At 36.1% G+C, this 24,090-nt stretch overlaps 1 protein-coding gene across 13 annotated transcripts in view; it reads left to right on the forward strand.

Annotated features, from left to right (window-relative positions):
* Ap1s2 (adaptor related protein complex 1 subunit sigma 2) overlaps positions 1 to 24,090 on the forward strand; it is a 26,195-nt gene continuing 2,105 nt past the window's right edge. For 4 of the 13 annotated variants that reach the window (XR_013048217.1, XM_006973212.4, XM_042269245.2 and 1 more), the window contains exons 1-4: positions 10 to 303; positions 2,417 to 2,595; positions 7,913 to 8,021; positions 9,635 to 9,772. Coding sequence is in view for 11 of the 13 variants with exons in the window: in XM_006973212.4 (XP_006973274.1) it covers positions 2,417 to 2,595; positions 7,913 to 8,021; positions 9,635 to 9,772 (426 nt within the window). In the remaining 2 variants the exon portion in view is untranslated. Of the gene's footprint in view, positions 304 to 2,416; positions 2,596 to 7,912; positions 8,022 to 9,634; positions 9,773 to 12,981; positions 13,077 to 15,212; positions 15,262 to 19,654; positions 22,313 to 24,090 lie in introns of those variants that run through there. The other 9 variants (XM_076562578.1, XM_076562579.1, XM_042269242.2 and 6 more) reach the window with 9 other exon arrangements.

Genomic DNA, 24,090 nt, shown 5'->3' on the forward strand with positions numbered 1-24,090 from the left:
CGCCGGCAACTGTCCTGATACTAGAGGCGGTTGGCGGCTCCTCGGCAGCTTGGCGCTCGTCCTCTGGCCCGCCTCTCCGCTCGCCGCAGCCGAGGCTCCTCCTTCGTCCAGCCTCCGGGGCGGGGTCTGTTGGCTTGCCCTACCCTCGCCGCCTAAGCCTGCACTCCGCCAGACGGGTCCCCTCCCCGCGGCACCACGGCTTCCCTTCCACAGCACGGCGACGGGGGCTTCCCCTCAGCCGCCGCCGCCGCCTCGGTCTCCGCAGCCGGCCAAGCTCCGCCGCGTCCGCGGCCCCCGGCCGCCGTAAGTGTCGAGGGGATCCGCTGAGGTGGCAGGGATGGGAAGAGGGAGAGATGGTCGGGCGCGCCCCCCGCCGCCCCGTGAGCGCCCCGACGACCCCACCCCGAGTCCTCCCGGGGCGTCGCGCCCCGAAACTCACTTCTGGCGGCGGTGGCGCCCCGCTCTTTACTCTGCGGCGCGCCAGTGATGCTGGGGCCGGTCCTGGGTTCCGCGGGGACCCCGAGGCACCTGTGGTTCGCCGATCGCCTCAAGTTTGGCGGGGCGTTTTGGGGAGGGGCCGGGGGTGGCGGCAACCGAGGACTTGGCGCCCCTGGCGGGCCAGAGGATGCCATTGTCTCTGGTCCGCTCCTTGCCGGTCACCTCTCCGGGCTTTGGGCAGTGATGGAGTGTCGTCCCGGGAGGAGGGGAGGCGTCCAAGACTGCGGGACCCCTAGGATGCTGGACCGGAGCCCATTCCAAGGCTGAGCCCATTGTTGTTTTTTGTTTTGTTTTTGTTTTAATACCAATCTGGAGAAATTTTTGTTCCGGGATTTGCGGCAAAAATCAAAGCGAGGGAAAAGGAATACTTGTGCCATGGCTTTCGTCCCATGTTAGTACATCATTTGTTTTAAGGGAAATGCGTGGTTTCTTCGTCCTACAAAGTGGTAGGGCGGATACTGGACCCTGCTACAGATAGCCTAGAGCGCACTTCTGTCGTTAGCAAACCCTCTCTCCTGGTCACCAAGATTTAAGAAAACCCAATCGTTTCCTTCCGCAAGTTCTAGTAACGGTTTGCGTTCAATGTCCAGTAGATGCTCTCTCTACTTGTCATCCTCTTCGAATGCCGCTGTCTTCAGAACTTAGATGGGCGGCACTTTGCTATCAAAGAATTATATAGCGTGTTGTGGAGGGGGGGTAATAGCCAATTTTAACTTTATTAAAGTTAAATGGCTACGCCATAAATTTCCGGATGTTTTCTTGATGCCTTTGGGATATTGCGAAGTGAATTTCCTGTCGAAATTTAGAGCCAGCTTGATTTTCTATTAGTTACGTAAATTCCTCTTCCCGGTGTCCAAATTTAAGGTGGGGTGGTGAATATTAAGAATCTGCCTTGGGGTCTTACTTGCACTGTCGCTGTTAAAGGAACCTAAAGGGGTTAAAAAAGAACACCTATCCGAATTTTACCTTCAAATTAGCTTTCCAATACAGCTCGTTTTTACCAGTTGAATTAGAAAATACCTGCCTTAGAAAACGAAGCCTGACCAACAGACATGCAAATGCCAAGTAAATCCATACAAATTAGCTTCAGTATAAAACACACTAGAATCCAGCATACATTCAAATGTATTTTTTTGTTTTAAAACAAGTCTTCTGTGAAATGCCTCAAAATTTTGTTTTTTTAATTAAATATTCTGTGCAGTGTCTCAATATGAGTAACTTTTGGTTAAGCTTTTCAGACTTGCATTCTCTCTCATGTAATATTACATTAATTCAGTTCCTGATCCAAAATCAGTGTTGGATTTTTATAAAAGTGAAATTTTTATAAAAAAATTTATAAGGAATTTTTATAAAAGTGAAGCGCAAACATAAAAATCATGCTTTTGTTAAGAAACATGTGTTGTTTGTGAGATCTTTTTGATTAATATTCTGTTTTGCTTAAAATATGCTTGCATAAATTGAGGAGAGTGCTTTAAGTGGTAAGCAGTCTGTCTGCAAGAAATTCAGCCTGGAACTAGAACGGCCTCAGGGTGAAAAATCGTAGGTCTCCTCTTTCCTAGAAATGTACCTAAATCAACTGCCTCATGTCTACAGTTTCCTTTTGATGCATGTAGAGCGGGGAATGTGTAGCACAGGTAGAGAATTGTTTCTTAAATTATCAGAGTTCTTGTTCTTTGAAAATTTCCCTCCAGCTTCTCACCTGTTCTTCTTGCCACACACTCTCTTCCACACTTACCTACGTATTGAAGACCTTTCCAAAAGAATTTCCTGCTATTATAACCTGTACAGAAATGTTGATGGCTTACTAATCATTTGGCAGGCTCTTTACTGTATCCCCAAAGCAGCTCTGAAAACCATGTGATCTTAACTGTTGATCCTAGGTAATTGTATGTAATCTTGATTTTATTTCTCTTAACAGATGCAGTTTATGTTGCTTTTTAGTCGTCAGGGAAAGCTGCGGCTGCAGAAATGGTATGTCCCACTCTCAGACAAAGAGAAAAAGAAGATCACAAGAGAACTTGTTCAAACCGTTTTAGCTCGGAAACCTAAGATGTGCAGCTTCCTTGAGTGGAGAGATCTGAAGATTGTTTATAAAAGGTATCATTTTTTTATCAGAAAGGTGAAATATATGGTCAAACATTAACATTATTTCAGATGAGGAAATTGCAGACTTTTATGTCGATAAACAAGGATTAACAAATATTTAAATGAGAATAAATTTAAAGGAAAACTTTCCACTTAAAAGTAATGGCCGTTTTGATTGCTTGCCTTAGGCTGAAATGCTAGCAGCAGGGGAATCATTTTAAAATTAATTATATAATTAAAGACAAACAATTATTCGTGCTTGGTCATCATTTTAGAAAAAATTCAATGAATTAATTTCATTATAGGGGTTAATAGGGTCAGTATTTTAAAATTTTAAGTAATTCGATAAATCAGGCATGCATAGATAATAATAGTGTGATAATCCTTTCAACAAATCTATAAAGATTTATTTATCAAGTAACTGATATTTGGCATTCCTTTTATCTGATTTTTATAATTAATCTTACTTATAAAGATCCTGGGCACATACACCATTTCACTATGCAGATGTTTAAATACTTGTGTATATACAGGCTCTCTTTGCTATTAGTATTTATTAATTTGAAATAGACTTGTTGCTGTGGAGGAGTTGTGCTTAGCTATGATAATTTTCCCAAGGATAAATGTTTTTTTTTTTTAAAAAAATGATGTTGCAAAAGAACTTGTAGGTTAGCTCTTTACACAGTTTTTTTTTCTTTAATGCTCTACATTTTTATTTTACAGAATGTTTTTTGAGGGAATGTTTCTTATTTCTTCCCCATTTCTGGCCCCTTTAGAATAATTTACTGAATTTAAGATAAAAGCATGTCTGCATATAAAACACTCTTGTAAGGGGAGTGTGCAGAGAACTAACAGTATGGAACACAATGAAGCAGAAGAAAAATGTTTTCTTCTATTTTCTCTCACTACATTCCAAGTATGGATGGGTTTTGTGGTGGAGGAGGTGGCAAGGGAAGAAATGACATTTATAGGACATAAAGATTCTTAAATACATTAGACTTATTGTTATTTCATAGTGAATTTCATCAGTTTGGGTGATTTTTTTATTCAGTGTTTGGCTTGGTACTTGTTGAGAAAGATCATAAAAAAAATAGCATTTGAGAGCTGAGTGATGCCTTAGAACAATACACACACACACACACACACACACACACACACACACAATCACACACAATCACACATACACACACACATTCACACATACACACACACAATCACACATACACACACACAATCACACATACATGCACACAGGGATAGAATCTTGACTAAAACAAGTAGAAGTATGATTGCTTTTGTGAAATCAGAAATAAGAAACCTTGTACCCTGGCTCAATTGGCCTCTGCTTTCTGTACTAGAGACAGGTCTTCGATTTGAAAAACACAGTTACTGTTCATTCAGATTTCAATTTATAAAAGATGAGAATTTTCTAATGGTGACTTGGCTCAAGGTCACATACTAGAGATGGGCATGGGGCTACAACTTAAGTCTTAAGCGTGAAGGCAATGGCTTTAAACAGGTGTGGAAAGAAAGAAAGATTAGATTTGCATTTCTGAAAAGACTGCAGTGAACCATGGCTGGGGGAGTGAAAGGGGCTGAGACTGGCACCTGCAGGATCAGTGGGGGACTGCATGACAATTGGATCCTGAGCTGAGAAGCTGGAAAGGAAACCGGTTACCTAGGGAAGTTTGAGAAGACTTAGTCACCCTGAGAAACAGAGAGAGCAGCCAAGGAAAGAGGAAGTGGAGTCACCTCAATTTCCAGAGTTTGGCTTTGGGATGAAAGGTAAGCTAGAGAATTCAGGTAATTTGGGGGCAAGTTGATATGGCCATATGTGTTCACTTGGCTCTTTGATGAGATATGGTGGGCAGAGGCATAGAACTTGAGGGTGAAACCCAGACTGAAAGTATTAAATCACCAGCCTTCTGGTGCGGGTGCAAGGGCTAAAGAGGGGGCCTGCAGATCGAAGTGAGAAAGAAGCAAAGGACTGGTTTGAGGTCAGTAAAGTCGAGGAGCAGAGAAATGTGAGCGTAAGAACACTAATGTCAGCTCTTACATGAAATACAGTAAAAGTGAAGAACTCTAGAATCTTATCATGAGCATTCCATGCATTGCCTGTTGTCAGAACATTGTCAGTGGAGTAGAGACGGAATTTTTGATATAATGAGGTGAAGGCAGAGAGGTAGAGAAATTGAAGCAGCATCTATAGAGTATTTGGGAGAGCTTTGCCAAGAACAGAAGAGGTGGTAACTGCCTATAGACCTGAATTCTGGAATCCTGGACAGGGTTTATAAAAGGCTTGAGAAGTTTAAGCTTATTTCTAGATAGTGAAAGGAGTCCCCCGTGTGGAGGAGGAAAATCCTAGCAAGAGAACAAGCCCATGAATGAGCCATTGAGAGGGAAAAAAGGAAACAGCAGGTTGGTGTTCATACACTTGCCACTCAGCCTGTTCCTGTTGATCTTGCTACCTTTTTCAGAAATTATAAAAGAGAACTCTAAACTGATCTGATATTTAGATCAATTTTTTTTCAAGTAAAATTTGGACTTAACAAAAATAAAAATAGCTTTATTGAGATGTTTCATATACAAAAGACAAAATGTATAATGTTTTTCTATAGGCTCCCTCCCATTTCATACTGAAAACCTCATCTACTTCCCACTTAACCATGTATTTTGTTATTATCAGGTGATGTGTTTTCCCTGTTCCGGCTGGAAGAGAGGACCTTTTAAGCCAGAGAATTTCTACTGAGCTCCTAATAAATTCTGCTCTAGCACTTTCACTGCTCCTGTTAGCATGTGTTTTTATGTCGTCTTTGTTCATTTGTCCTGCCCACATTCTTCACCCCTGAGCATTTGGCATACAATTTTCCCTTTGTGGGGGGAAGCAGTGGGGCTATAAGGGTAATATAGTTGAAAATCTGGGCCATTACCTAGTTTTATGACGTTGAATATTTTTATTTATTTATTTATTTTTGCCTTTGTTTCCTCATCTTTAAAGTGCTCCTGAATATCCACTAGAGACAGAACATTATATGCCTAGTTTGTGCGACATTTCATAGTAGAGGCAATTGAATTAGGTCTTTTAAAATTAATTTTAAAATGCATCCCCATGTTACTAGCTTGAGAATTTGTTGAAGGGTACTTATTGATTTTCTTTACTAACAAAAGAAATTTTAATGACATACCAGTGGGTATTGAGAATAGTTTAGCTACATTCACGCACAGTCAGCTGATATTTAGCTGACTGCAGAGAAGTCATGTGTTTTGAATATAAGAATAGGCACTTTCAGATGTTCTGAGTGCCAGTAATTAGAGTAAGCCCTAATCCATGGTGCTAAAAATAACTAAACATACCTCTCTTCTTACTAGTCTATTATTAATTTTACTAAGAGAACAACATGAGCTCATATTGAATTTTAAAGCACCATTTGATCCTAAAAATAGAGAGTACTCTAGGTTCTCTTGGTAGTCTTTTACTAAATCTATATGGCATTGTTTATCTCTTTCCCTTCTTCAAAGCTCTTAATATATTTGCATTGAGCATATTTTAATTTTAGCCAGGTGCAGGATTATTTTAATACACTTCACAGCTGTGGTTTTTAATAGGAAATTTGGGCTCCAGGGTCAAATTTCTGTTCTCATCCAGTTACTTAAGCCTGAGTCTCCTATAAATGCAAGTAATGCTATCTTGGAAGGGCTGTTGTGAGATAAATATGGTAAAATATGCAAAAGCCTTTACTACCACTTAGTGCCTCACTCAGAATGAGTCTCTCAGTTGTACCTGCTATTGTACTTCCTTCCTTCCTTCCTTCCTTCCTTCCTTCCTTCCTTCCTTCCTTCCTTCCTTCCTTCCTTCCTTCCTTCCTTCCTTCCTTCCCCAGCTTTCTGAACAAGTGTTCTTATCACACTAATAGCTGTCTATTCACCTGGAAGGAATAGTTCTTTTAAGCTGATGCCTTTTCCCCGTTCTTAGTGAAGTAAAACATTGAGAGGATTGAAGTTACCACTGACTGGTATAGGAGATTCTGGATTTGATCTCTAGAATGACAAAAAACAAAAAACAAAAAAAAAAAAACCTAAAACACTATTGGAGGAGTTCATTTTTTTTCTTTTTAAAATATTTTTGGTTAGTACCTAGTCCTGCTCATTTTTAAATTCATGATTGGTATAATTTAGGACCTTCAATTATTTAATTATTGTTTAAATATCATTTATTTGTATACAAAGAGGAAGTATTATGGATAAAGAAGCAAGGAGATACATACTAGAATGCCTAACAGTAACATGGGAGAAGTTTGAAAATAAAGAATCTTACTCCAAACTTACTATTAATAATCTCTTAAATAGAATTATTTGTTATTCTGTTCATAGAAATAATTTTTATCTGTTTTTTGGTTTGTCATTTTTATATCAGTTCCTTTAATCTTTAGTTTTCATAATTCAAAGAATCTCCTATACCAGTGGTTCTCAACCTGTGAGTCACAATGCCTTGGGCAACCCTCTTTCTCCAAAAATATTTACATTACGATTCATAAGAGCAGCAAAATTACAGTTTTGAAGAAGCAACGAAAATGATTTTATGGTTAGAGATCACCACAACATGAGGTATGGTATTGGAAGGTTGAGAATCGCTGTCCTATATCATTTGTACCCGACTCTCCAGATGCTGTTGAAGAGCATGGATTGGGGAGGGTGGAGAGTTGTAATAGTCTTGCTTTTTAAATAGATAAACAAAATAAGGTTATGATGGGAACAAGAGGAAGTTCTTTGCTTAGTTTAGAGATGGTGCCCTATTTTGCCTTTCCTGTTTCTTTTACTGAGGATGAGGGAACACATTGAAATGTCTACTCTGAGAGACCAAAGGCTTGCAGATTTGAGACTTCTGTGTATACATCATCCTTTAATAACATGTTCTAAGACATTGACAATATCCTCAGTAAGCCCTTCATTTGGGATATATTAACAGCTTATTTTCTCCCCTGTTTGCTTATAGTTGGAATCAATCACACTGTATATTTTGTTCTAATTAAGTAAACTTAAGAAAAACTGACTCAATTATATTTTCAAATGCTCAGAGAGCAACCTGAAAAGAAGAGCAAGATCAAGTACTCCTTCTAAAAGATATGATTGAGTTATTTTTCTTTTTGCCTGTGTTTTCCAAAATTTCTCTTGTACATTTATTACTTTTGTAATCTAGGAAAAAAAGAATTTGTTTTAAAAGAAGAATAACTGTAATAAGCATGAGGACTTGTACAATAGGACATGGAAAATATATTTAGAAAACATGATTATAGGGGTAACATTTTTCTGTGATTCTGATTCATTACAGATATGCCAGTCTATACTTTTGCTGTGCTATTGAGGATCAGGACAATGAACTGATTACCCTGGAAATAATCCATCGTTACGTGGAATTACTTGACAAGTATTTTGGCAGCGTGAGTAGTAAATTTAGTTTTTATCTTGTCTCTAACAAGCTTATTATTTGGGGATTCTAACTGTGAGGAGAGGACAGGACTGACCATTTATTTATTTATTTGTTTGTTTGTTTATTTGGTTTTTCAAAACAGGGTTTCACTATGTAGCCTTGGCTGTCCTGGAACTCACTCTATAGACCAGGCTGACCTTGAACTCACAGGGATGCACCTGCCTCTGCCTCCTGAGTGCTGAGATTAAGGGTATGTGCCACCACTGCCCTGCACTGACTCTTATTTCTTGTCAGTGTATCTAGTCAATTTTCAGAATCTCTGGCTCCACAGATCTACTCATTTAATGAAAATGGTGAGAATAAGTCTTAAAATAGCAAAAGAGAAGGGCTAGATAGAAAGCTCACTTGGTGAAGTGCTTACCACCCAAGCGTGAGAACCGGAAGTAAATCTCTGTGTGTACATAAAAAAGCCAAGGCTGGAGAGATGGCTCAGAGGTTAAGAACACCGAGTGTTCTTCCAGAGGTCCTGAGTTCAATTCCCAGCAACCACATGGTGGCTCACAACCATCTGTAATGAGATCTGGCGCCCTCTTCTGTATACATAATAAATAAATCTTTGCCGGGCGGTGGTGGCGCACGCCTTTAATCCCAGCACTCGGGAGGCAGAGCCAGGCGGATCTCTGTGAGTTCGAGGCCAGCCTGGGCTACCAAGTGAGCTCCAGGAAAGGCGCAAAGCTACACAGAGAAACCCTGTCTCGAAAAACCAAAAAAAAAAAAAAAAAAAAAAAAGCCAGTGCTGGCTCCTGCTGCAGCTGCTGTAGCAGCTGCTGCTGCTTTTTTAATTTTGTGTGTATGGGTGTTTTGCCAACCTGCACGTCTGTGGCATCACTTGCACACTTGGAGGCCAAAAGATGTCAAATCCTCTGGAAGTAGAGATATGGGTACCTGTGAAGTATAATGTAGTTGTTAGGAGTTGGACCTTGGTCCCCTCGAAGAGCAGACAGTGCTTTTAATTGCTGAACCATCTCTCCAGCCCCTAGCTTTCACTTTTAATTCCAAGGAGGGTGGAGACAGATCTCTGGAGCTCACAGACCAGCCAGCCTAGCCTAGTCTATGAGGCCTAGGTCCCAGTGAGAGACCCTGTCTCTGAAAACCAGGTAGATGGCTCCTGAGGAACAACACCCATTTGCACCAAACACACACACACACACACACACACACACACACACACACACACACACACACGTGAAATAGAAGAGTCCTATTGCTGATACTAGCATTCTGTAAGTGTGAAGTATAGCTTTCAGAATTGTTGCAGTTTAATCACATTACTCAAGAAATATGTATTTAAAGATCAGTTTTTATGAGTGGAAAATTATTGTTGACTACACAGGGAGTGTGCAGAGCCAGGTCTTACTTGTAGGCATTGTGTTGTCAAGTACTTGAAATCTGAAAATTAAGCTTACTTAAATCAATGTTGCTTAATCAGCAAGATTTCTATTTTGAAAAGAATTAAGATCAATTCAATCTGATCAGATTTATTCACTACCTAGTAGTGAATAAGCATCTTTGACTTAAGTTTTAACAGGCTTTGTTTGGTTTCATTTTGCTTTTGCTTTCCAGGTGTGTGAACTTGATATCATCTTTAATTTTGAGAAGGCCTATTTTATTTTGGATGAATTTCTTTTGGGAGGAGAAGTTCAGGAAACGTCCAAGAAAAATGTCCTTAAAGCAATTGAACAGGCTGATCTCCTGCAGGAGGTAAGCTACTTAGGCTCCTGAAAAGAAACTAGCATGTTTTGCTTTTGCTAGGGAAATCTCAGTCATCATTCCTACAAGTTTCAGAAATTACTTCAAAGCATGCTTGGTATGTAGTGTTCATGTACAGTTTGACTGGAATATGTGTCAGTCACATCAACTCAGTTATCTATAGATGGATGGTTCTTTGTGGAGATAGCCTGCCAGTCAGGCTGATTTAGAGGACAGACTACTTCAATTAAAATAAGTAAATGAGTAAATATATATTAAAGGGGGGAACAATTGGCCAAAAATAATTATCATTTGAGAACTTCTCATCCTTTGTTTTGAATTACTTAAAAACCGCCCACCTGTTTCATTAGAGTGGATAATTAAGAGTTGACTGTGAGATTATGGCATTTCCTTTCCAAATTGCTTCATGTTTTCACCTCATGTCCATTAAGTACAAATGTAGCCAAGCAAATGTTAGTGTTTTCTAATTACACTTTTTCTAGACCCCTCTGGCTTTGTGTTAACAAAATTAACTTAAAATGAATTTGTACTTCTCTTTGTTCTTTTGAAATAACTAACCATGTTCTGTCTAAACTATTCTATTCTTAACTTCCATATCCCAGAACCATACCAACCCCTTTCCCTCCTAATTGCCTTCAACATCCTGAGCTAATCGTGTGTTTGATGCTTAGGTACCAAATTCAGTTATGGCTTAGAACTAATTGTGGTTGTTATAGTATACAGAGTTTACCAAGAAAATGGCTTAGTAAAGAAAAATGGGGTATTTTTATTAAGATAGCTGTATGTATGTATTTGTGTGTGATATATATATATATATATATATATATATATATATATATATATATATATATATATATATATATAACACAAATGAATATTTATGTCCCATGGGTTCATTTACTAAAGTGTTAAAAGTAGATTTGTATTCTTATTTTATTTTAACCCTTTCGTTATTACATATTTATTATGTTTTAATTAGTAAAATAGACTTTTAAACTCAATATTTTTAGTATTTCTGAAATGGCTAGCTTTAAAGGAATGACTAAGGGGAGAATAACTTGAATTCTCTGTTAAAATTTCTTTACTTTTGGCCTCTGTGGTGGGGGGAACTCCTAGTGAATCCTCTGTATCAGTCAGCTCTAGGGCCTGCTTCAAAGTCTACAACTATTAAATGGGAGACAATGAACTGTGTGTTTAATGATGTTGTAGTTATCAGAAAAATGGTTGGTGAGTGCAAAACTGAAATACTTCAGTGACAGCCCTCATGCCATCTGCTGTTTGGTAATCCAATGAGCACAGACCTTTTCCTTGTGTGCACAGTTTGCCATGGTGCTTTATTAATTGACTGCAAACATGTCATTTTGGAGGTTTGTAATTTTAACATCAGGTATGCTGACTCCAAAAGTATATCCTACTGTTATAATATTGGTTTTAAAATTAGCATCTCCTTTTTGTTATTTACTAATCAAACTTAAGAGAAACAACAACAATTAAAAAAGCGATTAGGTCAAGCTGGGGATGTAGCTCAGTTGGAAGAGTGTTTCCCTCGCTTGCATGAAGCCCTAAGTTCAGCAGTCTTAAGTAGAGTAGTATGTGCCTATTTTCTTAGCACTTGGGAAGTGGAAACAGAAGAATCAGTTCAAGGTCTGGGCTACAAAGTTAAGTTTCAAAGGAAGCCTGGGCAACCTGAGGCCCTGCCAAAAACAAAAAATAAAACTAACAAAAAGATAGGCCCCAACATTAAGAGTTGGAAATTCCTCATATTTGTGTCTTGTCTTAATAATGTTTCTTACAGAACTATAATCTCTTGTATCAGAACTTGGTGTTTCTTCTGTTTTTCACCACTTTCTGGTTAATTTTTTGTTGTTTTTAAGACATCTTTAAAGATATTAAAGCTCAGTTTTTCCTTTTAATGTGTTCCTAGGGCACTGATAATCTTCTTGTTCCTGAGTTGCTTTTTAAATGATGCTAAAAAATTGCTCTATGCTTTATAGTCAGACAACAATATCATGTTTACTTGATAGTGTGTATTTACTCTATGAAAGGATACAAAACATTATTATAGCAGTATGTGCTATAGAATACTACTAAGAAATAGAAATTTCTTAGGCCTGAGTATGTTCACTATTGTCATTATCAGTAGTTAGATTTAGAGACAGTGTTTTCTCCAAAGTCTCCTTGTTAAGATTTAGCAAAATGCCTAGGTCTCTAATAGCTTTGTAGGTCTTAGAGTTTGAAATATAGTAGTCACTTTGTCAGTGTCCTCAAGTGATTTTGTTTCTAAAATTGTTTAAGGATAGCTATTTTAGCTAAATGTATCCTAAAATTTTCAGTAAAGGAACTAAAAATCCAATTGAAATGTAATTTTTCATGTATTATAACTTTTCTATTTGGTGTCAAAATCTTTATTGGGACTGTTTTAAGCACTAAAGATAATTTTGAATTAACAATGAAGTTTATCTGTTGGCTGAATAGTATATACAAATTAGAATAATTTTGATTTTAGATCTTTTTATAATTTGTGAAATATGTATTTCTATTCTTATAGAATATATATAATAATATAAATTTCTATTCTTATTTCTATTCAGAAAATTTGTTAAAATTTTGCTTTTGCCCAGCTTATTTAAGTATGTAATGTAGGTAGTCTTTCATTTTATGGGCAAGCAGAACAGATGTCAGTGGTTAAAGTAGATTTTCTGCTGTTATGCTACAATTAGTAATAAGAACAAAACAAATGTATATCTGAATAATAACTGCCAAAATATTAGTAAACATTGTGATTTAATGGTATATTTTTCATATTTGACATTTGTAGACAAATTCTGTGTTTATACCTTTTGGTTGCATGAATTCATAATTAGCTTTGGGTGAGTAAGCCCAGAAATTGACCCATTATCCAATTTTCGATATTTGACTGTTAGAATTTAAAACATGTCATCTCAACATGCCACTGGTACTAAAGTTGATTTTTAAATTAAGATATGACATGCTAAGATTAATGAAATTATATTCTTTATAATGCTTAGCACATTTCCCTCCCCACATACCTAGTTTTTGGGTGGCAAGGTGAGGTATCATGTAGTTGAATTTATTTTATAAACACATATATTGATAATGACAAAGGAAATAATAGTATGGCTTTTTTCCCCTGTGAAGTCAGGCACTTACCAGTTTTTCTCTGCTCCTTAATTTTATAGAGCCAGAATGAAGAATGGGGAGGTTTGTCTGAGGATATCTTATGATAAAGAGCAGTCTAAGACTTTAGTTCCTTTGATCCCCAACTTATTTATTGGTAACTACTAAATTTACCATTTTTGTGGCATGGATAAAATGGCACTATGCAGAGACTGTTGCACGTGAGATGATTTCAAGTCTTTGCTTGATCTGTGAAGATCAAATAGTTAAATGTTAGGCATTGGGCTTGTTATAACCCTAGAGGTAGATGCATGATGGTGTTGATCAGCGCTTTGAGATGTGTCAATCTTTCTTTTTTATACTAACAGCATCATTTTGAAATCTCTGGGGATTTTTTTCTTTTGAGCTTTGTTTGCTGTTGGTATTGTTTCTCACTAAAGTAATCAATGAAATGGAAAAGTGAGGTGCCAAAAGCAAGCACTTGTACTCATGAATTTGCTTCTACTTGAAGATGATCCACTTTATGAATAGATTGACTGGATTTGCAGATGTTTGTCTGTCTCGTCTAGAAAGCAGTAGTCTATGAAGAATTACTGCTGCTAAAATTGATTTGTTTTAGTGCTGAGGCCTGCATGAAATATCTTAATAGTATGCTATGTCTTTGTGAAAGTAATCATTAATCTGTGGGACTGCATAAAAATGGAAAGGTAAGAATCTTGAGAGAAAAGTGATTTCTTTAAAGAAATGAGGTTTTGCCGGGCGGTGGTGGTGCACGCCTTTAATCCAGCACTCAGAAGGCAGAGCCAGGCGGATCTCTGTGAGTTCGAGGCCAGCCTGAGCTACCAAGTGAGTTCCAGGAAAGGCACAAAGCTACACAGAGAAACCCTGTCTCGAAAAACCAAAAAAAAAAAAAATGAGGTTTTTATTATTATTTTTATAATAATATCAAGCAAATAATTATTTTGTAAAGTATCTTATAACATTATGAAGATTTAAGTTTTTCAAAAAAAATTAAACTTTGCTAATTAATATTTAGGCATGTAGTGAGACTCAAGAATATCTAAAATTGTTTTAAAAGCATAGATCTTTTCAAATATATAATGTCATTTAACAGCACAACACGTTGTTATAAATATTTTTCTGATTTGCTTTAAGAAGCAAAAAACCCCTGTAATTCTTTTGTAATTACCATTCTTTCATGTTATATAACTTTTAGGCTTAAACTGTTTCTTTAATTACATTAAAAGTTAAGGCTATAGTTCTTAATGCAAGATTGTTTTAAATGCAGTTTCAGGGTCTTCTAGAACAGATTCTGGAGAAATGAGGTTTTATTGCTGCTTAAAATAGACAGTCTAGAAGCGGACAGATACACAAGGCAGAATCAGTCTCCTTTAGCTTTACTTTTAGTGCCATCCAGGATGACTAGTGGCATTGGTGTCTGCTTTCTGGGTTGGAATCATTTTGTTCTATGGAGTTTTAGTTTGTTCTTTGTAATTTTGAACCCCGCCCCCCGTGCCGCCCCCCCACACACACCTTGTTGTTTCTTTTCTAACTCATGGCGAAGCAGCTCTTGGTTTCTTGTTTGTTTTTGCAGTGCCTGGGGCGAGAACTCCGGGTAGTCGCCATGCTAGGCAAGCCCTCTGTCACTGTAAACCTGTATCCCTGGCTCCACTTGGCTTTTCCTAATCATTAAAAGCTGGAGTAATTTAAATAGCCAATTATTGCAAAGTTGATCTTGGAATGATTTTTTTCACTAAAACCCATAGTAGTAAATGCAGTGTTATATCATAATGCATATAAAGTACAAAAATTATTGTATAGTCTCATTTCTTGCTTTGTTCCCTCAAGTTTTATATTCTATTCTATTTTTCTTTTTTTAATGCTATTCTTAATAATTGATTTCATGATCCTAGGGTTAGGACCTACTAAAAGCATATTCCAAGTGGTCAATGGTATTTTTTTTTCATTAAACAGTACTTGATGAAAATTTTAGGTTTGAGTTATTCCCCTGCTGACATTATAATTTGTTTTGTTCCTCTGTGCTTAAAAAATTAATTCTCAGAGTAGAAAAATTAATAAATACAGGCCAACACACTAGAATATAGTCTTACCCACCAAGCAGAGCCAATTAGATTAACTCATTGATTCTCCTGGGAATGAGGTGGGGCATTCGTGCACTTCCAGGGTACATTGGGCTATGCATGCTCAGACAAATTCCTTGTTGTGTATTTTGACTGGCATCTACTAAGTAGAGACCAAAGACACTGCTAAATATCTTATTTATTCTGCCCAGGCACACCCACCAAAGAATTATCCAGCCCCAAAAGTCAGTTGTTTTCAAGGTGAGAAACCCTGACATAATTTAATACCTTGAACTAAAAATTTTATTTTCATTTATAAATGGTTATATCTTTTCAATAGTATATGTAGTATTCAGTATACATAATGGCTGAAACTTAGTCAGAAATGCAAATGAGTAGAAAAACTTTAAAATTGTGAAGAAAAACATATGTTAAAGAACACATAAATGGCTATAAAAAAAACCACCCCTGTGATTGATACAAACAAATTTCCTTTGCCTGATAACTAGCGACTAGGGAGATAATCTATGGGTGCCTTTAGAACCTAAGCCACAGAAAACCTTATGGGATGTCACTGAATAATCGAATTTCCTGAACAACAACTACCTCTGTTCATTTCTATTAAGGTAATTGAGTTTTTCTGTGGAAACAAGATTGAATCTACCCTGCAGGCAGGCAGAACACTATTGAATTTTCTGCCGATTTCCTCATCCACTTTAGGATGTGATCATTTCTTAAAGGAAGAATAAAGTGACTAGATTTACATAAACAGACTTCCTTTTCTTATAGATAGACTTTTTGTTCTTACACTGTTAGTCTTGAAGAGATTGTTTGAAGTTCTGACTCTAAGAAACCATTTTCTAGAAAACTGGTTAAATTTAGGGTATTTGAAGACAAATACAGCTACACTAGAATAAGTCTAAGCTAACTTTCTGTTGTTTCATTTAAAAAGTATAATTAGATGCCAGAGAAAGTAATTTGTCCTTAGGATCTTATAGTTAACAAGTTTTGGAGTAGCATTTATAAGATGTAATAAAAAAGTTACTACACTTATTTTGAAGGAAAAAACAATAGACATAGATGAGTAGCCCAGTAGGAAAGAGCAGAGGACATGACTAAGTTGGGGATGAAAAAAACAAAAACAGTCTTTACTAAGGGAATACAAATTAAAATACCTTAAAATACCAACTAACCTTTTTTGAAATTTTTCCTTCTTGCAGCAATAAGAGATATTATTGTTACTGCTTGTAAACACTATCTTGTGTTTCATTTTGAAGGAATGGTTTTGTGGTATCTATTTCATGATGAAACTTCCTGTCCCATTAGTTGCACATCTAAGAATTTTATCCAACTGAGAAATGTATATATATATGTGTGTGTGTGTGTATGTATGTATGTATATATATGTATGTATGTATGTATGTATGTATGTATATGCACCAAGACATATAGGCTCAGCATAATATTTAGCCCCTGGAATTTACCCAAATGTCCATTAGCGGGAAACAAGTGAAGAAAATTACAACACAGTCACACCTACAATTGCTAACATAACTGTAAAAATAAATAAGACTAAATTTCTGTGGAAAGATACTAAAGATATATGAAATGATAAATGATCAAGGATAGTGACTATTTATTATAAAGCTCTTCACTCCATTTTTCAGAAGAGGAAAATGGGCATGTAGTTAATATTATACATTTTTTGGTGGAAGAATGCTGCTGTTTGAGAATTCACATTGTTTCTCCACACACAGATGGTAAAAACCTGAGTAGAATTTGCTAAAATAAAGGGTCAGCACAGGGTAAAGCACTTTCAGCTTTTGTCCATGTGATACACTAACCATCTGGAGTAGCCATAAAGCTCTTGCTACTCATTACTAAGTTAATGTTAAAGAAAATCAATAGAAGGCTGGAGAGATGGCTCAGTGCTTAAGAGCACTTGCTGTTGTTCATCCAGAGGCCCTGGGTTCAGTCCCCAATACACACACATCAGGTGGCTCACAACTGTCTGTTGTTATTCCAGCTCCAGGGGAAGCTGAGACCTCTGGCCTCTGCAGGCACTTTTACTCATGTACATACCCATATGCAGAGACACATGCCTACATATAATTAAAATAATAGAAATAATTAGAAATGCATTTCCACAAAAAGAAAATCAGTAGATGTTCTTATTAATTTACAAATTTTATAAAATAGAACTATACCATGAGCCCTGTCATCTAAAAGGTGCTTCATGAACTGTTTTCAATCCTTCTATTTTTAAAATTCATTACCCAAAATAGATCTTAGTGAGTTTGCCATATTGTGTGACCCTTTGGAGCTTAAACTCAAAGAATAGACTTTCAATGTTGAGCATAAAAAGTTTGCATGCTTTGCCACAGAATTCAGTTAGGGTCAGTAAAAAGGACCATTGTTTATAAAACATGAGACAAAATATACAATTTTGTAACACAGAGAGTATGGTGTTTAAAAATTTCAGTAAGGTGATAAACTTGAAATCACACTTCCTTATATTTGCTTTTCATTAAATATAAATTATTTTCTCTTTTACTACATCGAAGTAGAATCAAGAGAGTAGCCATTCATTCTTGAATATCTAACACCATTAGCTTACTAAAGCATCTCTCAGTTCAACAGTAGTTAAGCCAATGCAATTGCTAGTTTAGGAGTGTATAAGCTTTCCAGTTAGTTTTACATATGAGCCATGTCAGAAGCTTAGCATGGTGAATGAATATCTAGGAAATTTCATGGTAGTAGGGTTTGTCTTTCCTTAAGAAGACAGGTGGTTTTGAAAACAGATCTAAATTGATTCTTGTCTGCTCTGTTTGATATCTTAAACTTGCCACACTACATCTAGTCCTTTTTGTAGCCTGAGAATGAAATTATTCTTAGTGCAGAGGAAAGTTGAAAAAGCACGTGTACTAGGAAGGAGTGTACTGAAAGGGGGTAGGGACAGACAAGAAACGTCTCCTTTACTCATGGAGTAAAGCTGGGGATCTTTTTTCCTCATGAGCTAGATGAGCAAAATTGAGAAAGTTCTTATTTTCTTGGACTTGAAAATCTAGAGAACCATTGGGGACTGGGGAGAAGAGGAACTAACAAAGTATGGGGCATGGCAACAGATTCAATAAAGAAAAATTAGTGCTGAACAAAGGGACCACTCAAAAGTGAAAGCCCATTTCAAGTTGAAAATAGTGCATTTGTAATTGTTATTCAGAAAAATAGATCTTGACAAAGAATCTGCACTAAGGAAAATTAGTGGTTTATATTTGTATAATGTAACTGTATACATTTTTTCTCAGTATTATTCTAGCCTTTACTTCTACTTAATTAAAATCACTGGCATTTTAGTATATTTATAAATTCAGTTTACTGGGTTATAGATATGACTGTTTCCAAAGGTGCCCATGGGAAGAACAAAATAGTAGACCTAGCTGTGCAGGGTCTCTTGTATGCCAAGATGGGCTTTTACCATTGCCTCCCCTAGTTCTTACATTTTTTTTAAATTAAAGATTTATTTATTTATTATGTACACAGTATTCTGCCTGCATGTATCCCTGCCGGCCAGAAGAGGGCGCCAGATCTCATTACAGATGGTTGTGAGCCACCATGTGGTTGCTGGTAATTGAACTCAGGACCTTTGGAAGAGCAGCCAGTGCTCTTAACCTCTGAGCCATCTCTCCAGCACCATATTTTTTTTTTAAACTCAGAAAATGTACTGGTAGTATGAGGGTCCAGAATACTGAAGTTTATGTTTGCATATGAGAGAAAAAAAATCTTGGTCAATTACATAGTTAAATCTTTTACTTAAAAACACAGCTTTAGCCGGGCGGTGGTGGCGCACGCCTTTAATCCCAGCACTCGGGAGGCAGAGCCAGGTGGATCTCTGTGAGTTCGAGGCCAGCCTGGTCTACCAAGTGAGTCCCAGGAATGGCGCAAAGCTACACAGAGAAACCCTGTCTCGAAAAACCAAAAAAAAAAAAAAAAAAAAAAACACAGCTTTAAATGTTAAGTAGTCACTAAGGCATTTATCTCTAGCAGAACTTCTTCATGTGTTAACAGTCTGAACCAGACATGTCCTAGTATCCTAAAAGTGGTTAAAATATACACACACACACACCACCATTTATTTTTGTGCATTTTAGAGGCTATTTTTTGAAGGATGCTTTTCCAATGAAGAGGGGTTTCTTTCTATGGAAAATATTCTTGAAAATTGATGGGTACTAATTTATTGTTTCAGTATAGTAATATGGACCCTTGGCATTAAAGAATAGTTTGGCTTATTATCAACCATTTTGCTTTCCATAGGTTAGTAAAAATACCTGTTAGTTAAAAAGTGATGGCAATGCCTGGGGTGGCCACATTTCAAAATTGTTCATATAAAATTTTTGTACTTGTAAGTCTTCTCCGGGAAGGGATGACTGTATTTTATTATATTTTTTATTTTATTATTTTATTTTAATTTATTATATTCAGCCCTGTTGGAAAACCACCTTTCTCCTTCAATGGGCATAAACTTTTTCATGGTTGGTTTTCAGATGACATGATATCAAGTTGAGAAATCAAAAAGTTAAAAAACTATAACATAAAGGCAACTGGTATTGAAATATAAGGTTATTTGAGACTTAAACTTTTCTTGTTCTCTCTCCAGAAAACAGAGAATATGTTTCACAGCAAGAGTATCATTGGGTATAAGAAAGCGTACTAGAATACGAGCTGGAGTACAGACATGCATCAAAATGTAGTAGGCTATATGAATTCAGTTTTAATTTTAATCTTGTCAAGTTTATTATTTGTATTTTGGCATTATTTGGAAAGTTAATTGCATTTAAATCCCAATGGATAGCCCCTATTATTTCATTAAATTGATGCTTTGTAGGAAATTTTCCCCTATAATAACCCATAATTGGGATTATTGATTTACTGCTGAGAGTCACTGACAAAGAATTTCTAAGTACAGTAAATCAGTAACGCTGTTAATACAGAATTAAACTTTTCCTGTGAGAATGAACACTTCTATATGGAAATGAAGCATTAGGCATTTATAACTAATATTACTTTACTTGCTTATCATTACACTATTCTAAATGGGAAAGGGGCAGCTTTTATAGCCTAATACTTTAGAGTTCCAACTTTAAAATCATCTGGGATGCTGGAAGGTCCACTCAAGACCCTACCTCGGGTTATTTTGTCACTTTTTGATGTGAGAACATCTAACATGTTAGATGTATTTGTAGGCATAGACATTTAACAAACTTGGGGAATTCCTTAGAATAATTTTGAGGACTTAAAAAAAACTAATCTTTAGCCTCAAAGTCACATTTGTTTTAGCTAAGTCAACAATTAAAAGCTTTCCTAGGCACTTAATAATACCATATAGTGACTATTTTTAACTTGTTGTTGGGGGAGCTTTTTCTCTGGAGTCTCTCCTTACTGTGATAGGACCCGAATGAATGTAACACACAGGTGAAAAGGGCAGTACTGTAACTGAACTTGCCGCTAATAGATTGACTGAAGAAACTGGCAATCTTTTCAGCTTGGTAGTAAATCCAGTGCTTTAGGATTCTGTAGAATGTAGGTCATCTTGTTTACTGTTACATACCATGAACTTGAAAAAGATAAATCTGAACTGGGCATTTTTTTAAGAATGTAAATGTTCAGCCAAAAACCAAAGAACAAAAGCAAACCTGATGCTTTAGATAACTTGACTGTAAACTAAACAATCTAAAAATTGGATTGTGTCTCCATCAGCTTGTATACTGTGTGTAAGAATATATGCATTTCTTTTGTAGCCACGCCATGAATATTTTAATGTCCCTGTGTACTAAGTGACTGCTCATCGACTATGCAGAATTTCACAGAGGAAATAGAGAACTGATATACTTATGAAAGAAAATGTCCTCAGCTTGGTGACTAATTCTCCTGTGAAAAGATAAAAAGCATCTTAGAGCTAGTACCTTTATGATTGTATTTTTCTGTGCACATTCCTAATTCTATTTTCATTCTGTATATGATATTGATATATAGTTTATTTCTGTCTACTACTGTTTTCTTCTTGATAAAAATGACTTGTGAATATTTTGATTAATATCCTAAACACATACAAGTTATTGTTAGTAAACCATCTGTGATTAATCTTATGAGAGTATAACAGAAAGGCTGGGCAATCACAAATGTTTACCAAAGAAAATAGTTACGAACTCAGGCAAAGTTAGCAGCGCCACAGTATTTAGTCCATTGTGTGTTGAAGAAAACCAAGCTTTATTTAACACTAAGATTATCTTACAGTCTATATGAGCTAGTATGTTCAACTGTATCACATAAAAGTATATGTTGAAGCAATATAAGAAAGAAAAATCATTTATAATTATAGAAGACCTAAGGTTCAAACATTGACTTTTCAAGAAATTTTGTAGTGCCAATATTGATTGAGCCACATGTACGCGGTGTCAAACAGTCCCTTTGACCGTCACAAAGCTGTCACAGCGTCTCCTGAAACGTCTGTTGCTCCGTAACAACTCGTTTGTAGTAGTAATACTGAGCCTATTTACATAATAAGACAATTTTGATATTCATTTTCAGTATCCAAACATTTTTATTTATTAGTTAATGGCTTCCTAATTAATATATTAAGCCTTCTAAACACTCAGTGCTGTGTTAACTATGGTTGTATATTTTGAAATACTAAAAGCTTTTAATATTAATTTTATATAAGTATGCTTTTAAAAACATTTAGCATATTTTATTATATAAAGTACCAGATAACTCATTGTTTATATTTAGGGAATTTAGAGCTTAAGTAAATTGTCTTTAAACAATAACTTCAGAGGCATGGTAGGGCATGACTGTCATCCTAGCACTTGGGAGGCTGAGGCAGGAGATGAATTACTATGCTACTGAGGGAGTCCTTGTCTCAAAAGACAAAAAGTAAATATGCCAAAAAATACCCAAACCAGTTTCTCACTGAAAGATCTATGAAAATGTTTTAGGAAACGTAGTATTAGGCAGCTGTATATAGATCAACTATCCCCATTACCATCTGAAGCATCACAAAACATTGGTCTTTCATTTCCATTTTTTCCATCCTCCCACCCTACATGTTGTTCATCTGATTTTAATGTTGCATAAATATGCATTGTCTCATGCCTGTTTGTTTTGGATGCTGTGTGCTGAGCTGTAACAAAATGTTGCGCTTTTTTTTGAGGGGAGGGTATCTGTATACAGCTGCTTGCTTTAAATTAGCAGATTCTGAAAGAGCTTTTCTTGCATGTCTAAAATAAAGTATTGCATGTACTTTGTCTCATGTGAATGACTTTTTTCTCCATCCTTTTTGATAAAATAACATTTTATATTTTCATTTTTCCAGGTAATTTTTTAAATTGTGGTTTAAAAAAATAACATAGAATTCACCATTTTAACCATTTCTGAGCCTATAGTAGTGCTAAGTATATTCATATTGTACAACAGATCTCCAGAACTTTTTCATCTTGCAGAACTGAAATTACATAACTCATCAGCCAACCACTTCCCATTTCTCTCTCACTGAAGGAAGGCCCTGGTAACAACCATTCTATTTTAATCATTTCCCTAAATAATTTTGAGCTACAATTTCAGTGTGAACTTGTAAAAATTACATTTTATATTATAAACAGTTTGTACAAACATTCAACTTATCCAGTCTTAAAGGCATAAAATGTGTAAATTAGGCCTTTTAGAAAGGACATATATTTTAAATAATGCAAATTCAGAAAGCAACATGATTCTCTTCAGACCACAGGCAGTGAGCACCCTGGAGAAATCTGATCATCCAGGGAATAGTTATGGGCCATTTTTATCTAGATAAGCTGAGAATATAAACTGTGTAGAATTCAGTGTAGGGATCCTTTAACATATTAAAGGTTAAATGAAGTTTAAAAATAACTTAATATTATATGGAAATAACCTTTAAATTCACATGTACTTTGTCTCATGTAAATGACTTTTCTTCATCCTTTTTGATAAAATAACATTTTATATTTTCATTTTTCCATGTAATGTTTTAAATACAGAATTCACCATTTTAACCATTTCTGAGCCTAGAGTATGAAATAGTTTAGTGATTCAGATATCACTCTCCGTGTATTTAATGGTTAAGGAAAGCCAAACATTTTTAAGCAGAAGAGATGGGTATCTATCACTATTGTTGTTAGACTGTCTTTAAAAAACTATCATGAAACATCTAGACAAAACCAGAATTCCATACAGAGCACTCATTTATACATCACTCAACATCAACAGTTATCAACTTCATACCCACTTGTGTCCTAGACAAACTGTCATGTCATCTTTAATGCTTCAGTATGTATTCCTAACAGATCAGTGCCACACCAAACAAAATGGACAGTAACTAATTTTGTCTTGTGTCTGGCTCAGCTTTTCCTAATTATCAGAGGGGAATAAATACCTTCTTACAATTTGTGAAATTAGATTCCAAAGAAATTTTATATTGGATGGTTCATAGGCCTTTAGTCTCTCAATTTTTAGCAAGCCTTTTTTTTTTTTTCACTCTGCCATTAAAAAACAAAACTGGACTTTTTGATCCTGCCATACAGTTTCCCACATTCCTATTTAGGGGATAATATTCTTGTGACAATGTTTACTTTTTCTTTTCTCCATCTTAGATCTGTAACCTGGTAAGATTGCAGTTCAGATGGGGGGAGGAAAGTGTACTTCATAGATTATATTACCTTTTGGAAAAACGTCCTTTTTCACTAAAGCTGATTTCCACCCATTTTTCATTACTAGACAAGCATACTAACAGGCATTTTATGAACTTTTTTGGCTAAAAAAAAGTATTTAGTACTAAATGCTAAATCCCTTCATTTAGATTTCAATATCAGCTAATATTTTTAAGCACTTTCTTTAAATCAGGCATTGAGCCTTAAACTCATCTCAACATATGAAGGTAAGTACTATTTTTGTTTTCCAAATATGGAAACAACAGATTTTAAGTCATTTAAGATTACACTATGTAGTGCATTTCCTACCATTCAACCTAACAATCTAAGGATTCCTGATGTAATATAATAATTTTTCTTTTCCTTGTTT

This window comes from Peromyscus maniculatus, chromosome X (assembly GCF_049852395.1).
Source record: "Peromyscus maniculatus bairdii isolate BWxNUB_F1_BW_parent chromosome X, HU_Pman_BW_mat_3.1, whole genome shotgun sequence".
NCBI classification, from domain to species: domain Eukaryota; kingdom Metazoa; phylum Chordata; class Mammalia; order Rodentia; family Cricetidae; genus Peromyscus; species Peromyscus maniculatus.